Source organism: Monopterus albus, unplaced genomic scaffold (genome assembly GCF_001952655.1).
Source record: "Monopterus albus unplaced genomic scaffold, M_albus_1.0 scaffold27.1, whole genome shotgun sequence".
NCBI lineage: Eukaryota > Metazoa > Chordata > Actinopteri > Synbranchiformes > Synbranchidae > Monopterus > Monopterus albus.
In genome coordinates this window covers 222,946-241,750 of record NW_018127907.1, presented here as the reverse complement: position 1 = coordinate 241,750, position 18,805 = coordinate 222,946, and the positions used below count along the sequence as shown (strand labels likewise).

The following is an 18,805-nucleotide window of genomic DNA, read 5'->3' as shown; positions in this document are numbered from 1 at the left end:
TTCATGTTATACGTACAACCAAAAAAAGATTTTGTATTTCTATAAGTGGGGTAAAACTATGGAATAATTTAAGTGTGGACATAAAAAATAGTAATAGAATTGACGAGTTTAAACATAAATATAAAGGTATGTGTCAATCAGGATATATGCAAGAACAGGCTTAATGATTAACCAGATGGAACATTGTGGGTGTGGTGTATGAATGTTAACACTTTGTAATAATTCTTTAGTATATTACTTGTGTGGTGTAGAAGATAATTATTTAAGAATGTAATTATGTAAGAATGTTAACACTCTGTTATAATTTTTTTAGTATATTACTTGTGTGGTGTAGAAGAGAATTATTTATGTAGAGATACTGCTTGTAAACCAATGATGGTAAGATGATGTCATGGGGTAGGACTGGATAAGTCTGACTTCTTCCTACTCCATTCAAGCATGTACTAGGTATAAGCAAATTGATATTGGATTAGCATTTGTTGGATATGTGTAAAATTATGTGTGTTGACATATCAACTGTCTTTACATGCTTGAAAGAATAAATCAAATCAAAATCAAATCAAAAATATCATAGTAATATGAACCACTTAAAATGCTGTGAAAATTGGAATTGTGCTGACGTTCACTGAACACAAGAGACTTTATGTTTTGGAGTCTGCATCAGCTCACTCTTCTGCCACCCTTAGGACAAAAACTTCCACATTTGATATCTAATAACCTAAATGATAGACTACCACTGAATTTTGAGAAGACTAATCTAATTACCTACAGTCATGTCCAAAAATGTTGGCACCCCTGCATTTCTGTCAGATAATGCACCACTTCTCCCAGAAAACTGTTGCAATCACAAAGTCTTTAGTATTCTCATGTTTATTTCTTTTGTTTGCATTGGAACGAGACAAAAAGCCAATTCTGATACATTCTATACAGAACTCCAAAAATGGACTGGACAGAATTATTGACACTTTATTATGAAATCTGAAGACTACCAATGAATTTTGGGGCACAATGTAGGGCCCAGAAGGTTGGGTCTCCGTCAGAGGTCATGGGTCTTACAGCATGTGACCCAAAGCAGACTTCAAAAATCACCAGAAATGGGATTTAGATCTGGACTAATTTCTGGTCACTTCAGAATCTCCAGCACATTGTCTGAAGCCTTCAGATCTGAGACATGGAGCAGTTGGCAAAAGAAGAGTGGTCCAAAACTCCAGTTGAGAGGTGGAAGAAACTCACTGATGGTAACTTGGGTGTACTACTAAATATTAAGTTGAGTTTGTCAATAATTCTGTCCAGTCCATTTCTGCGTGGAACATATCAGATTTGGCTTTTTGTGTGTGTGTGTGTGTGTGTGTGTGTGTGTGTGTGTGTGTGTTTGGCCATGACTGTATGTAGCAAGAGTTTATACAATACAAAAAAGTTTAAAAGATCACAAAATTTTTAATCATCACAATGAATTTTCTCTAAGACATAATTTGGCCCTTGCTGTTTTATATTCATGCTCAGCTCTCATAACTAACTAAAAAAAGCATTTCAGCAAATGTAACCACCTGTGGCACCGGGGGGCTCTAAACAAAGGAAGCAAGGCTTGTAGGTATTATCACTCACCCACTGCGTTGATAGATTAGTCAGGTCTGTTTGTCTCTTCTCTGCTTTGCCAACTTACAGGCTGATTTGCACTGGCTGCTGGCTGTTGTCTTGGGGTTAAGAGGTATTTTGCATTAATTGTCTTCTTTAAAACTAAGCCAACACAATTTAGCTGTTGTGTGAATTTCCCACAATCATTATACAGTATAGTCGTCATTTGTATTTCATTCATTGTCAACCGTGTGAGCTGTTGTTTCTACGGTGAAACGGCTTTGCACTATACATTAACACACTCTGTGACCACGGCTTAAATGGATGAGCATGTGAAGGCAGCATCCTAGAAAAGTCCTTTTAAAAGACACTATATACAACTATAGTTTTTTATTTTTAAGGAGTTTTTGAGTCAAAGTACTTTTTTCACCTTTACTTGAAGATCTTTAAGCATTCTTTTCACATTGAGTGTATTTAATTTTAGATATAGGAATAGTGAGTTACATAGTTTCCTGTAGTATTTACTGTTATACAGTCATATGAGCCGAGAAGTAATCTTGTACTGACAATGACCCATCAGGTGGGTAATAAGTACTGATGAGTTTTAAAGATAACAAAACTTTGGGATGTTTTACAGAGCATTTTTGCGGTAACCTAAATATACGTTAATGAATAAAATAATACGGTGACTTTGTCCCCGCCCTTTAATAATGAGACAGAAGCTAACTGTCTGTACAGTGTTTTGCTAGTTAGAATGTATCCTGCAGGCCTCTGTGAAAGATGGGCTGGATTTTTCTGGCAGCTGCCACTTCCTGTGTACATTATTTAGCTTAACTTTCTGCCTTTGACCTTGCTGACTCCCTGTTACACCCCATGTGGCGTCAGAGAAAATCCTCTTATACATTGGAAATCAACTGGACTTGGATTTCTAGATCGAAGACGTTTCACCTCTCATCCAAGAGGCTTCATCAGTTCTGACTGACTGGTGTTGAGTCGGAGATATTTATCCCCCTCGGTGTGGTTTCAGTCCTTAGAAGGCCAACACTGTCCATTATTGTAGATGGAAGACAAGTTGTGTCTTAGTCCACCACCCCTATTTAGTGAGGGGTGTTCTATTTTTACGAAAATAGCTTCCTTAACTCCTCTCTCAAACCAGCGATGTTCTCTGGAGAGTATCTGGACTTCACTGTCCTCAAAAGAATGTCCTTTCTCCTTCTGGTGGAGGTGGACTGCTGACTCTGGTCCACTGGAGTTTGTTTTTTTTTTGCCTCCCCTCCGTTCACTCCACAGTGGTTAATGGACAGTGTTGGCCTTCTAAGGACTGAAACCACACCGAGGGGGATAAATATCTCCGACTCGACACCAGTCAGTCAGAACTGATGAAGCCTCTTGGATGAGAGGTGAAACGTCTTCGATCTAGAAACCCAAGTCCAGTTGATTTCCAAGGTTATTTCGGTTGAGGTTTACTATGACCTGGCTGACTGAGAATCTGCACAGATATCCTCTTATACATACACATATTAGGCGACCCCCTCACTTCTTGTACCTCTTCCTCATCCTCCCTGTCCATACGCCTCGATTTCTTCTTGACCTCAATGCTTATCATCCCTCCCTCCATTACTTCCATCTTTGTTCTGTTCTCCTCAGATCATGTTTTCTCTCCCTCACTGTTTTTTTTTTTGCCTCCCCTCCGTTCACTCCATCCCTTCATCATTTCCCCCTCCCGGGCATGTGAAAACACCTGCGTCCTACAGCCTGCTGTGTGTGTAGGTGTTTGTGTGCATGAGTATGAGAGCATGCAAGTTTCTGTGTACATCTAGGCCTTTGCCCAGTCATATATTTTGGCTGCCAGGCTTGTTAGTGAATGTTTTACAGGACAGCAGTATATCAGATGGAGCCTATGAAGGCTTTGATGGTAGAAATTGACCTATCTACAAGATGGATGGTGCTGAGAAACACAGAATACTAAACAACTCTGCATCCCAGTATCATTTAACTGCAGAGCTTTGCATTTCAGTCCACTGCTCTGTGTTTGAAGTCTTGTGGCGTGGAAGTAGTGAAGACTTAAAATGATTTTGGCTCTGAAGGCAGGTGGAGCTGTAGATTTTTATCCCCTTTATAGTCAGTTACACATCTACAGTGGCTTCAGAAAGTATTCAGAGCCCTGCAAATGTCTTGCTGTAACACTTCAGATTGGGGGTTTGTGTTCATCCTGTTTCTTTTAATTTTTCTTGAAATTTGCGTAGAACGTGACTGGAGTCCACCTGTGGCCAACTGAACTGACTGGTCATAGTTCAAAAAGGTTCACACTTGTGTATGTAAGGTCCCACAGCATAAACTATATGTCAGGTCAAAAACCAAGCCATGAAGGCCAAGCAACATGCTGCAGACATCTGTCACAGATCAGAGCAAGGGTATAAAACTATTCTATGTTCCCAGGAGCACAGCAGCCTCAGTATCTGTGAAATGAAAGAAAACTGGAAACACCACAAGTGTTTCTAAAGTCAGCTGTCAACCAAACTGAGTAAGTGGGCAAGAAGGGCCTCGGTCACTGACCTAACAGTCACTCTAACAGATAGGAAAACCTGCCAAAAGGACTACATCTCAGCAGCACTCCATCAATCATGCCTTTATGGTAGAGTGGCTAGACAGAAGCCACTTTGACTAAAATGCATATAATGCTTAGAGTTTGCCAAATTGCATTTAAAGGACTCTGACAGCATGAGGAAAAAGATTTTGTGGTCTGATGAGACAAAAGCTGAACTCTTTGGGCAGAACTCCAAGCACTGTGTCTGGTGGTGAACACCAGGCACTGCTCATCATCTGGCTAATATCATCCCTACAGTGAAGCATGGTGGAGACAGCATCATACTATGGGTGGAGTTCTCAGCAGCAGGGATGGGGAGACCGGGCAGAACCAAAGGAAGGATGAATACAGCCAAACACAGAGAAGAAAACCTGCTCCAGTTCTATGCATTTAAAATTTAATCAGCAAATTAATTGAGCCAAAAAAGTGAAGGAGTCTGAATGCTTCCTGTATGGCTTGCATATGATGGGCATGATGACTGATCAGAGTGGGTGAGTAGGCTCATCACTGCCAGCCACAGTCTCAGATGACGTGAAGAGCATCACCAGAAATAAAAAAAATCTAAATATGCATACTCTGCACCCAAACAGACATAGTAGAAATAGCCAAACAAACACTGCATGCAAATATAGCGGCAAGAAATCGCAGCCAGGATGGGAAGGCACTACTTCTCTTACCTCCAAGTTCAGCCTGCAGGGTGCTGACAGTGCTCTAATGAACGGTAACACCAGCGAGCATGCTCAGTACTCACAACCAGCACAGCAGAAGTACAATAAAGCTGAGTTGACTTAAACAACTGACCAAATCCTAGTAGAGGCCATTTGGTTTTATCCCTCACTCCGCAGCTTGGTTCTTAAACAACCGGTCAGTGGACTTTACCTAAGCACTGCCACTGATGCGTAAAAGAAACACAAATAAATAACATTTATTCACTATATTTTCAACTTTCAGTTTGTGAAAACCTCTAGTTTTGTCTTTGGGGAGCTTGTTACAGTGACTTTTAGCAGAGGCAGTGTTTCCCCTCTATGGGAAACTTTACAGAAATTTCAGTCTTCTTCCTCTCATGCTTACAGGATACAAATCCAAAATTCACCCTCTAAAGCTTATTAATTAACATGTTAACAGCCAAGTGCAGTGACTCGACCTGAAGTCTTAGCATCACTGTGTGGTTGCCAGGCAACCAGTGCACCATCCCAGAATGTTACAGCATCTGTCCAAACAAGAAGTAGTCAAACAAATGAGATTTTACAGTCAGCTACAAAGCAAATAAGTTTAGTTCCCAAAAGGTCAAAAAGTTTCTTTAATTTTTACCATAACCCTTGGTGGGAATCATCACGTAAAGTATGCGCTGTTATCAAATATTGACAGTTCCCTCCCAATGGTTCTAGTATAATTTGGGTTCTTAACACAGGTTCAAGGGGAGTGTGTTGAGTTGGAGTTCTCTGTGTTGTATAATGTAAGCATGTCATTTAGCATTCCCTTAGCATAGTAATCCCTACGTTTTCATCATAGAATTGTGGAAAACAAGTGAGATGTGCATTAAATTAGCCTCAGATTTTATGTATCTCCTCTACAAGCTTGTGTTCAGAAGCCAGTTTTTAAAAAAATCTTTATATTCTTTTCATTACTTTGACTTTATACCCTTAGTTCTGTCAGTGTTTATACAAATACTTTTTGTGTCCAGTTTGCCTGCTAGAGCTTACACGATGCTGTTCAGTCTCATTAGGGGCTGTCTTAAGAATACGGTTTTACAGTCTCCAGAACACATTTTGTCACTTTTTAATCCTGATTGCGCCCTCTCTACGTGGCATGACCTCCCTCTTCTCTCTCATCTGTCATACTCTGTTTTGTAAAATCTCTCAGTGCTTTTACTCACTGACTCGCCTTTATGCAAAGAGCCAAATTGAGCTGAACGAATAAACAGCTGATGTCTGAACAATGGTGACAAAATGGCATTCAGGAAAAGTCCAGAGATTTATTTTTAGGGCGTTTTGTGGCTGGAAGGCCTGGGAGGAAGCAGGAAGTCAGTGTGGTTGTCATGGGGATGGGAGGGGAACAAAAGAATTGGAGCAGACTGGAGAGGAAATGGGTGTGGTGGACTTTGCCTCCCATTAGCCAAATACCTACTGACCACAAACAGATTCATTTACAACTGTGATTTTTTTTTGTTTTTGTCTAGCTCTTTGGATAAATGGCAGCATAGTTAAAACTGACCGCAGAGCAGATCCACATTTAGAACCCAAGAGTCCAGACCAATATATGAACATGAAAGAGTATGGTCAGTGCCTTTTTTTGTTTGTTAAACAAATAATAGAATTCAACCAATGATTTACTCTGTATTTCTACAAAGTTTGGTTGTATAATGAGTGGATGCCCAATCTGTATCCATTTTGTATGCAGGGGTATAAAGAAAATCTAGAGAAAGAGATTCTTCATTTGATTTGAATTTGATTTATGCACTTAAGTGTTAGAATTAAGCTAATGATTAAAAAAATTGGGTGGCAGTGTTGGATGGAGCCATTTTTTTAGTACACAACTGCTGCCTAAAGAACCAGGGCTTCCTGTTTATATTCTACCAGGATACTACTAACTGTTATGAGTCGATATTGCCCTGAGAAATCAAAGTAGTGTTCTGCTGCAATAGTGCAATTACTGTACACTAGGCTTTTTGGCAGCATTGCTGTTTGTAATATTCATTGACAGGACACTGAGGTGCACTCAAGGTCTGGAGAGAGTCCAGTTTCATGACATTAAATTGGCCTCTGCTGTTTGCAGATGAACTTGTCCCTCTGGCTTAATTGGACCATGGTAGGCAGTGTGCACTGGAGAAGTTTTCTCATGGGGAAAAGATGTCCCAGTCAAAAGGGAAGTGAGCAGCTTCTTCTGTGGAAAGGGTTATTTTCACAAGAGAGGGTGAAGGGTGGGATAATGAGACTGGCTTGTCAATTTGGTGCCAAAGCTGCAGTAATAGACTTTCTGTTAAGCCCTGGTGACAAGCAGAGTACATAACCATGAAACAAGTTCACCATGTACCGTTAATGTCTTTTTTTACCAAACCTGGTTGCACGGTTAGAGAAGTCAGAATCAGAATCGGCTTTATTGGCCAGGTATGTTGGACATAAGAGAAATTTGGCTCTCAATATGTATGTACAATGTTCTTCCATAAGTAAACATGATAAGGCTGAGAGAACAAAGAACGAAAGAGAATGTGTAAACAAGAAAAAGGACGCAGTTTTTCAGATAAATATATACAACATACTGTATGTATATTTACAGGTATTGCACTGAGGGTTGTCATTCTGTTATACAGTCATGGGTTTCATCGGCGTGACGGCCCAGTGGAAGAAACTGTCTGTTTTGAAGTACAGTGGCCTGTAGCACCATCCACAGGGGAGGAGTTCAAACTGTTTATGTCCAGGGTGTGAGGGGTCTGCAAAAATCTTCTCTGCCCTCCTTTTGAACTGTGAGGTCAAAAGGACTCTACTGCTGATACAGTGCTTCTGAGTATGGTGAGGGGCGCTCTTTCTAAAGTCCACTGTTCATCTCCACTGTTTTAAGTGTGTTCAGCTCCAGGTTGTTGCAACCACACCACAGGACCAGCCATTCAACTGATAGATGAATAGAATTAGAGCTACAGCTAAAGATTATTTTCATTTTTTTATTATTTTATCTATTATTTTATTAATATTTTTGGTCAGAAAATTGTGATCATAATTGCCTATCATAATTTTCTTAATCTCAAGTCTTCTAAATGATAGTTTTGTCCTAATGATGCCCGACCATAAGACATAGGACACATAAGACAAAGAACAGAAGCAGACATTTAATACTGAGAAGCTGAATCTAGGTAATGTTTTACATTTTTGCTTGAAAATGTATTAAAATTGTTACCCATCAATTTTATGTCAATAAGCTGAATGGTTTGTCAACTAATCCTGTCAGCTCTAAATGGAATAAAGCCTTGACAGGAAAAAACGTGTTCTGAAATTTTACCTTTATTCATTTGGCAATTAGTTTCATTAATTTCCACAGGGAACAGTGAAGGGTTAGGCGGAAGCTTGCACATTATTTGCTGACATGATTTAAAACAGTTACTGCACTGAGGGGACTACAACATACAGTAATACAATGGTCCTGCTATAAATACTAGCCCTTAGAAGCATAAGCTTTAATTTTTTGTTACAGCTATATTATAAATGTATCACATTTATTACATCACATTTATATTATAAATGTGTCACACAGCACTTATAGCTGATGAAGACCACGGGATGTGGCTGAGTATGCTGTAAAACATTCAGTGAGTAGAACTAAGACTTTTTCTCAAATGCCACAATGATTTGTAATCTTGTTAGGTTGGACCAGAGTGGATTAAGAAGGACAGCAACGACATCTCCATTGACTCTTATAAGGACCTTTTTTGTTTGTTTTTGCAATAATGGCAGATCATGGGAATGTTGAATAGTTTCAAACATTAGGAGGATCAGTGCCACAGAGTTACAATGATTTGGCTGCAGTCTTCTAAAGTGAGCAGTTGAAATCTAGAGCAGTAATTATACTTGTGGCATTTTAGTTTAGTGACATGTCGAAATGCATATTACAACCTCTCAACTGTCTCTCTCAAATATTGTCACTTCAGTAGATTAGCTAACTAGCTAAATTAGCTAATCTGTCTACAACAACAGAACAGAATTAGTTTACAAGGCTGTACAAGTCGTTAAAACCAGTAATTTGCTGATGAATTCCGCTGTTCGCTACAGAAGACATTGGATTTGAATTGGCTGTTTGGAACTATTTGACGCTACTAAAAAATGGTATCAGAATAGGCCTTCCATTAGTGAAACCCATTTATGATAGTACAAATCCAATGAGAGTCCTGAACATGATGCAGGTAATTCACATACAGTAAATTTAGGTTCAGTTGGTGGGAGATATTCTGTCCTTTTTACAAACTCTCCATCTCTTCTGTATATGTATGAGTATATTAGCATTGGTGTCTGTGGAGATTTAGACTTTCAGATGTGACCTTTGTTGTCCAAATGTCAGGGAGATTGGAGAGGGAGTCCACAGAGGTAGGGCAGGTTTATGTAATCTGCCCTCTTTGCATTTCACACACACACACACATGCACACATGTAAGAACAGAGAAAAAAAAGCTTGTCTTGGGACAGGGGTGGTTGTCATATCTCAGCTGTGATGCCTCTTACAGCTCTCTCCAAATCACTGAAAGCCTGGCTTTTAGGAGCCATTGCTTTTATCATCATGCATGTGCAGAAAGTACCCTGGAAATTATTTATGGCTTTAAAAATACTGATACAGTGCATTCCTTTTGGTGTTACTCTTTTATACTTACTCTGAGAACTTTTGATCCATCCCAAAGCTCTCAGCTGAATGTGAAGACAGAGTGTAGGTTGGAGAGGGGATGTGTGTCCCCGTGTATGTGTGTGTGTGTGTGTGTGTGTGTGTGTGTGTGTGTGCTGGATGGTTAACTAGGCGGTGGCTGGTTTGAGAGGAGAGCTGGGGAGTGAGCTGAACTGATTATCCTGTATGAATTCATTCATGATCATGTTGCTCTTTTCATAATCTGCCAACAATGGGAGGCGCGGACACCTGGATAAGTGCTTCAGGTCAGGATGCACTCACGTGTTCACCTCAGGTATCACTGTGAAGGCCAAAATAATGGTGTGCCTGCCAATGGCAAACACGTGTATCAGGCAGGAACTGGGGCCATCGTATTCTGTCACTCACAAAACTCATAAAAGTGAACCTTAAAGGAGTGCTGCACAGAAAACTATGCTCTGAATACCAAACTTGCACCTCCTGTAGGTTTGAAAGATGGCTCTGAAATGTCTGTAGCTTGTGCAGGATGTCAGCTGTACTCTGCATGGGTCCGCTCCTTTACATAGTGAAAAAAGTACCTAAAATTCCACAGAAACTTCTCAGAACGCTCTTTAAGCATAAAAGCATAAAAATCTAACAAATCAAACATCATGTTTTACCTGTTTATTTATCCATGGATTGGTGTAGATGTGTTTAAAATATACTGATCATATGGATGGACAACTGCAAGAGAGGTTTGAGAGGTTTTAGATGGAGGGTCGGGGGGGCATTAAAATCCATTGTAACTGGTATGATTACAGCTGCAGGCTCTGTTTACTTCATGCATCCTGCATCTTAAGGTCCTTCAAGAATGTATCCATGCTACTTGATCAAGTCAAGAGAACAATCTCCTTATATATTTGTATCCTTTAATATTATATAGTAATGAGGCCAAAATTATATTGGTGGTTTCAATGAATATAACAGTCAAGGTTCATTGTTATCCTGTTTTATAATCTTTCTGGGAACAGGGTGTTTCATGCATGAGCAGGTATCAGCTTTTCCTGGGGGTTTGGAAATGAGATTGATACACTGTTGAGCCCAATGCCTATCTCTTTTCCTGTTCCACAAATGAGAGCTGGCTTAGTATAGAGAATTCCATATACGTAGCTTTATTTGAGATTATGTCCTGATGCATACTTAACACAGTTACGGCACACATCTTTAAATCTGGAGGTTGTTTCTGGAGCTGCAGTCTGATCTGGGACACTGAGCAACTCCACTAATGCAATATGACATTAACCTAGTTGCTTAAGGGCACCTCAGCAGGTTGGGACACTCATCCATTGTGCAAAGCAGAAGATGATCTTTCACTTGCGCACCCGCCAACATTGGTGGTTAAGACATTTCCCTACCTTGGATTTAAGCCTATAAATTCATCTTTTTGTGCATGTGCCCTTGCATCAGCAAACACAATTAAAAGAATTATGAAAAATGTATACACTAAACACATAGACACACTTGATCCTCATCTCATTACAGTATATAGCTTGTCAAATTTTTTAACAAAGAAGAAGCTTCACCGATTTTACACATCAAGATTAGTTATAAGTCTCAGGGAGCAGCACTCAGTTTGCAAAATCAGTCTTTTTTTGGCTCTGTAGGAACTTTATCAGCCTGGGAAAACAGGCCTAATGATGACAAGGAGATGAGCCAGCCTCTTGAACTGGGGGTTCAGCGTTTGAAAGATATTTACCGGGAGAGGATATGACAAAAATATGGTGTCAAGCTGCAGTGTGGAAATTGTAGGACCCAGTGTGACCCCACGATGAAATGGGATATGTTGGATATCTTCTGCTGCTTCTGTTGCCACCATTAAATCATCCTTCTGTATACAAAATTGAAGCATTCTTTTAAAAATCCCTCCTAATCAAGTGTAATAATTGCTGCAAAATCTAATATTTATTTTTATGCAAAACATTAAATATTTCTATTGCAAGGAAAGCAGATTATTACTGGTTAATGTAATTAAAAAACTAACACGGTGATTCAACTACAATCGGATGCTCTGGTGATGTCACCCATGTACACCTCCTAATTTGTAGACATCATCTTGATGCTATCAGAGAAAGAGTACTGCTGTCCAAATTTCTGTGCTCCTCGTGCCTTATAAAATTCTTGCATGCATTAAAATAACCCTTGTGCTTTGGACAGAATTTTAAAATTTGAGCATATGCCAAAGTGCAGGTTGCCAGAGAGTAACAGTGAAGGGTGGGCCATGAGCTTGGCACTGACAGTGTGATTACATAACTTAATTTTGTTTAGAACTGCCTATTTTAAAATGCATTTTAGAAAATGCAATAATCAGAAGTAGCTGGAACCACTCAAACAAAGAGTCAAACCCTGTTGAATTGCCAGGGGAGACACCTTTAAGTGATTGTTGCTGTTATCCGTGACGTAGGTCTGGTGCACATAACGTGTAAATTAGCTGGATTGTCAGATCAACCGGGAAAACAGTATGTGACTAATGTGTGACCACAGACAAACTGGCAGAAAAGGCTGACATATCAATAAAGTTGTAAGATGGTGGTCACTCTGAGGAACCGTCCATTATTCTGACATTTACATCTCCTTCATCACGGGTTTTTAATGGCAAATGATCAGTCATCACGGCACTGTGATATTTTTAGATGGGGTAAGAGATGAATGAGGTTATGATTCTGGCCTCTGTGGTCGATGTAGTCAGCGAGGGGCAGTCTGTGCCCCTCCCCCGACAGTAGGTGATGGCTGATTCCGGTAGTCCAGCAGCAGAGTGCTGATCAGTCTTAATACAGGAGGACCGCCTCTCAGCCGCTCTCCTTGGTCCCCACTCACTGGAAGGCAGCTCTGCAGCTGCGAACAGCTTGCGCACAGCTTCTCTTTTGTTTGCTTTGAGAATCTATTGGCCTGAGAGTCGGTCGGTCTAGGGGAAAAGGCGAAACACCGGCAGGTGTTGACTAGCGGGGAGAGATCGCGGTGCACACTGATGACGATGATGATGGTGAGGATGATGCATCTCTTCCTGTGCCTTTGTGAATTACACTGTGTAGTGTGAAGAGGCGTAGGGGCATCTCCCTCTCTCTCTCTTTTCATTCCTTGCCAAACTAATGGTGGATTTCTTGGTCGCTTTGAGGCTACATGTCTAGACGGGGGAGCTGAATACAGCCCATCACCGTGAGAGCATCTCAGCATCGGCACGCAGCGCAGCGCAGCGCCATGGCCTTGGATGTCCAGACTTGCGCGGTGTTTACGATTATCGCGGTTCTGGTCCTTGTGAACGTGCTGTTGATGTTCATCCTCGGTACTCGTTAATGGATCTGCGCTTGGGGCCCGGTTCGCAGCGCACCACACAATCACACAGGAGAGAAGAGAAAGGCGGTGCGCGTTGGTCGAGAGCGGGGACACCCGGCGCTCCATCACGGCACCGCGTTGAAATGAATGACGTTGGTACAACATAATGTATTTCTGTTACCCCCTCCCCAATCCTTCGTTATGTCTTGTGTCCTCTCACCGTTTGTGATAGCTAGTGTTGTCTGGTGGTGATCGTAGTTGTGCAGGGTACAGATCTATGATGCTCTTACGTTTTCTGTGGTTACTGGAGATTCATAAACCCCGCATATAAACATGTCGCCCCCTATGTTGATCTCCCCCTCTCATCCATGTTGTATTTTGTGGATTATGCGCACGGATTGATTTCGTTCTGTAATATGTATATTTTTATATGAAAAAAAAGAATCTGGCGGTCTTTTTTTAACCACAGCCTAGTGCTGCGTCAGGACTTGTTTTTCTATTGTGATCCACTGTAGCCACATCTACAATATGGCAGCTAATAGCTGAGCATTGGTCTCTCCACTGAAGTGATGGGATATTCTAGCAAATAAAGGTGCAAGTGAGACGTTTGTGCTGCTGAGCATAGAGTCTGGAGGATCATAGTTATCTCAGATGAACAGTAGCCTGAGCAGTTGCAGGCAAGGCTAGGTCTCATAAAGGAGGGCCTCTGTCACTCAAGGTTTCCCCCATTTTAGATTCAGCTAAACTCAGCTCCCATTTCACAGCCCACAATATTCCCATTTATCATGTTTGCAACATTTCACTATGACACCTCTCTTTGTGTGGAGCCCACACTTTATAACACCTGGTCACTTAGTAAGGACTAATTAACAATACATCAGTATGCTGTATGTGCATATTTCTTAAGAGACTGAATATCCAAAATGCCACTTTCCGTTTATTCCACATGCAGAGGCATAATCTAATAAAGGATTGGAGGCAGGTGGCATGAATGTTGAATGAATGTTAGAAATAGATATGCTAAAAGCCTTTCCCAGAGCCATCCATGACAGTCCGATTAATAGGGACGTAGGCTAGAATACTGTGTGTGCTCTCTCACACTCAAGGCTAAGTCCTGTGTGTGTTTTTGCGTGTGTCTCCTTAAGTTATAAATGTCCTACTGTAGGTGTAGAAAGGAATGTCTGGTGGCCATGTATTATGAACATAGATACCTATATGACCTGTACAAGGCATAATCATCCTTCACTGCTGGGACCTCCTTAGGACTGTAAACATAGCCTCATATTGTTGTATAGTGGAGTGGTTATAACTCACTTGACAATGCAGTGTTTTTTTTTAGATGTAACCATGTGAAGTTGTGTGTGTTTGTGTACATGCATGAAAGTCTTGGGTGGATGTTATCTATGCTTCCTCTTTGAATCAGAGTCCCTCACACGTCCCAAGTGTTCACACATTTGTAATTCCTCCAGGGCAGGTGCCGTCTAATAGAGTTCGGTTAAATGCTGTGCAGTCAGAAGTGTCAATGTGCAGACGGTGTGTGCGAGCAAGACAACTGTATATGTGTGTATGTGCATTTCTTACCGGTTTAAGGCAGAGCAACTTTGATTGGCTCCCAGACTCAGGGCATAAGTGTATTACATAACAGGGTTGGCAGACACAGGGAGGACGGCCGCGAGACTCACACGGTGCATCGGAAAGAGAAGCCTCTTTCTGTAATACAGCACCTTGTTACTCAACATCTCAGGCTCAGCTCTTAAGGAGGACCGGCACCTCGACCACTTCCAAAAGGAATTTCATTATCATGATTGTATGAGTCGGACTTCTCCATGCATACACTCTCTGAACAGCTACATGCCACAAACATGGTAAGCCTGGCTAAAGGTATTTGTGCGTTTGCTCAGGGATGCTGTAGGTGCTTTGGTGCAGCTGTGCTATAGCTAGAGACAGAGGAGGATGTTGGAATGCAGTGGAACTGCCAGTGCAGTGAATGCTGATGTGTTGTGCTGCAAAGATGATATAAGCCAGTGAATCGGATTTTTATTCTTACACATGTCCTTGTCAGTCTCCATGTTTATGCTTGAAACGAATAGTATTGCCGTATATGGTGTGTCCATGTGTAGGGGTACATTTTCTGCACTCATTTGCATTGACCCAAATACAGATTTTGCTGTTTAAAGAAAGCCATTTCGCTTTCTGATCCTTGCTGTTGTAATTGCAGTGTAACCTTAATGATGACATAGGTCATTACAGCTGGTAGACACAGCTTTAACGGTGAGTACTGTGGCAAGACTCCTCTGTGTGTCTGTGTTTACTGTATGCTGTTTGATCAGGCTAGGTATGAACCTGTGCTAAGGCAGGAATTTGGAAGATTGATTATGTAATGCTTTTAATTTATTCAGGTCTGTAGATGGGAAAAGGATGCAATGTATTGGAGGGGGCAGGGCTGATCTGATTAAGGAGATGGAAAGATGATGGGAAGGAGAGCGTTAAGCAAGGAGGACCACTGGCTGTGAATGGATCTTTATCTATGTCTTTCTCTCCCTCACTCTTACTGTCTGTCACCTATATTACAGCAGATTGATGGGGACTGGAGAGATTGTGCTTGGAATGAATTGGGGATGAAAATGGAGTGGTGCCGGGGGATGGAGGGTGGATTAGGGCAATCAGACATTACAGTAAAAGAGTAAGAAGCAAGACTGACCTCAGTGCTAAAACTCATTTGTTCTGTGGGTGCTGCTTCAAGCACAGGCCCCGATATCAGATGGCGATGGGTGAGCAGAGCTGATGTGGCTTCCACTAGTCATTTAGGCATGTTTTTTTTTAACTGTCCATTTGTGTAATGAATTATTTATGTTCCTTTTCCTGGTTCAACAATGATTTTTTAATCTTTTTGAGCACTGTTCATCATTCCTGTTGCCATGGCAGCGTGACACATGTTTTTGCAGTAATCCTCCTGGCTTCCTGTTGTGGAGTGCTTTGAGATATAGGCTAGAGCTATTGTTACCCCAGCTCCCAGCTCTATGTGACGCCTGATTGAATCAACCTACTCAGTGACATCTTTGATCTATAACTGACATTCAGAGGCCTATGATATTGCATTTGACAGTGGCGTACAACTTGTTATGGTGCTTGATTCTCTAATGTGATTAGTTTGTCATATATATTTATTCATTAACAGAGTGATATTGACATTTAATCAGTGGCCACTCTTTGTGTATGTCATCTCACACACAGAGACACTCTAAGGCCTAAATCTGGAAATATTCTGGTGCATCCTGAAGTGTCCTTGCCTCATCCCATCATCTTGTCAATACCAGTGAAGCATCCTCATCTGTCGCCATGACGACGGCTGTTCTTTCCCTTCCAGGCATGGACGTCCCTCCCTATGTTCACTCCTCTGCCCTGATTGGCCTATATCCCCTGTAGCTGTCTCAGTAAGGCATTAGGAAATAGGCTCGGCTACAGGTTGGATGGGGCAACGTAGCTGCTGAGTCTGAGAGCTCAGATCCTCTTTGGGGGTTCAGATGGATACAGACATACTCATGCACAAACAATCTGCAGTTTCTCTGTACAGTCTTACAAACACTGCATCAGTAGGAAGGTAGAATAGCATTTTTGTGCTGTAGTGATGAGGTGCATTTTAAAAAGGTTTTTTCATCTGGGGATTTCTTTTTTATAACAGGCAAATTAATCTTAAATGAGTCAGGGAAAACATAACTAGCTCTAGTTTAAAAATAACACTAACTTTAATATTAATATGCAAAACCCTTAATACAAGTAAAGAACTAATTTTATGTTCACCCATGCGACAAACCTGTCTCCAGGCTTTGATAACTCCTTACCTAGAGACTAAGCAGCTCCTGTCAGGCTTGGTTAGCACTGGCTGCTCTGCCCACAGCCCCAGGGACTGGATGCATGGATAGCTCTGGACTAGAGAATGCTGATGAGCACTACTTTTGGAGAGAACAATTGGAACAAACAGTTGGAGGTGTGCCACAGAAGCATACACAGGTTTTAATGCATACGAAGTTAAAAGCGAAGCTGCACGTGTGCGTGTACGCATGTGCTGATGTGTGTGTCTCCAGGCAGCAAAGCTAAGTCATCAGTGTGATGGATAGGGGTGCTGTTTGGTAGATGGATGGGATCAACATCAGGTCCTATTCAGGAACATCGTCTGCTGTTTCTTGTTTGGCTTTAATGAGAACAACCTTTAGCCTTTCTAAGTCCCCTAAAGAATACTGATCACCTGACACACTTTGATGCCCTTACAGAAAATAATACTCTGCTTATGTACATGCACACACTTTTACAATTTGAACCTGTTTTCAGTGACACATAACGTCAACATTATTTATGCATGATGTTAAAATCACTGTGAAAGATTTGATGAGTCATCCTTCCATGTACTGTCAAAGACTTTGCAGCACATAAAGTAACAACATGACAACATGATAACATGAAGGAAAGGAGATTATCCATCCCTTCACATTTGTTTGCTCCTCAGCATTTATATTACATTAACACATGTAATTATTCTAATGTCATAATGGGCCAATTACTGTCCCTCTGTGGAAAGTGGTGCTGTGCTTCTGAACGCTGTGTTGTTTCTCCACTAATGGCTTTGCCTTTTTTGTGTTGTCGTATTTTGTTGTATCGTACCCTGTGTTAGTTATTGTGTTGTTCTATTGCAGTCCCTAAGCTGCCAGTGGGCCCTGGCTTTGAGGGTGTGTATTTGCATCCATTAGTAATCTGAGTGGGTTTAACAACAAGGATTCATACAAACCGAGGCCAAAATGAGGCTCACTACTGTATTACAATCACTATCAAATTTGATTTATATGCTGTTTTAGATCACACGGGTCCATATCTATTGGTGAGTGTCAGCAGTGTTGGTTATGCTGTTTCAGTGGTGTTTTCACAGCAGTGGCTTCATGTGATGAGTATAAAGCATAAGCTATCGCATGTTTCTCCCTCCAATCTCTTCAGTTGATAAGTGGAGGCTCGATCGTCAACGCTGAGGCGGTATGGGACCATGTGACCATGGCGGACCGGGAGTTGGCGTTTAAGGCTGGTGACGTCATCAAGGTGCTGGATGCCTCCAACAAAGACTGGTGGTGGGGCCAGATTGATGAGGAGGAAGGATGGTTCCCTGCCAGCTTTGTACGGGTGAGTTAGCTGTAGCCATGGCTGGCCAGCGACCATAGGCAAAACACACACCCACACATATACAGAGATGAAGGCACATGAACATATGCACAAAAACTGCTAAATAACACATAGTGGAAGTGCACATGCACAAATATTCTGTAATCTACACAAAACACATGCACAAAGCACACACACACACACACACACTGATATGCTTGCTCCACACAGAGACACATCCAGTTGACTAATGCTTTATTTTAATAATACATAACACTCAAGAGATCAGAGAACAGCTAGCTAAGTGCCTTTACCGGGTGTTCGGGGGACAATAAAACAAAGATGCTGATGCGCCCCTTTTTATAGTTTGGCATCACCTTCAACTCCTACCCCTGAAATCCACTTAAATTTCCAGTGGTTTCACTTTATAGCCTGTTTATATAATATCGCCCATATCTGAGCTCAACTAAACCCAACACTGTATTAACTCAGAGGACTAATCCAGCTACTGTATGATATTCTAGATCTCTTTCACTGAACCTACTGACATGAAGAATTAGCACCCTCGCTGCAGGTTGAGGCTTCCACAGCAGAGCACCTGCCCCCACCCCCACCCTTCCCAGACACACCTCATGACCATTCCCACCTGTCCACCTTTTCATATTCACTCCTGAGAGGGCAGGGCAGACAGGCTGACTGACTGTCAACCAAAAAGTATCTTTCTGTTCTGTCATTCTCTCTCTCAAGGTGGAACCCCACCCTCCTCAGCCCCAAACAAAACAGGTTTTCTATATCAACCCCATAGCAACTCCACGGTTCCAAAACACCACGTCAAAGGTGCGTTTTCCCA

General features: G+C 41.5%; 1 protein-coding gene across 12 annotated transcripts in view; it reads left to right on the top strand.

Annotated features, from left to right (window-relative positions):
* LOC109957513 (rho guanine nucleotide exchange factor 9) overlaps positions 1 to 18,805 on the top strand; it is a 47,053-nt gene that overhangs the window by 11,735 nt on the left and 16,513 nt on the right. For 6 of the 12 annotated variants that reach the window (XR_002274564.1, XM_020595432.1, XM_020595434.1 and 3 more), the window contains 2 exons: positions 17,797 to 17,976; positions 18,703 to 18,792. Coding sequence is in view for 11 of the 12 variants with exons in the window: in XM_020595432.1 (XP_020451088.1) it covers positions 17,797 to 17,976; positions 18,703 to 18,792 (270 nt within the window). In the remaining variant the exon portion in view is untranslated. The other 6 variants (XM_020595437.1, XM_020595435.1, XM_020595438.1 and 3 more) reach the window with 6 other exon arrangements.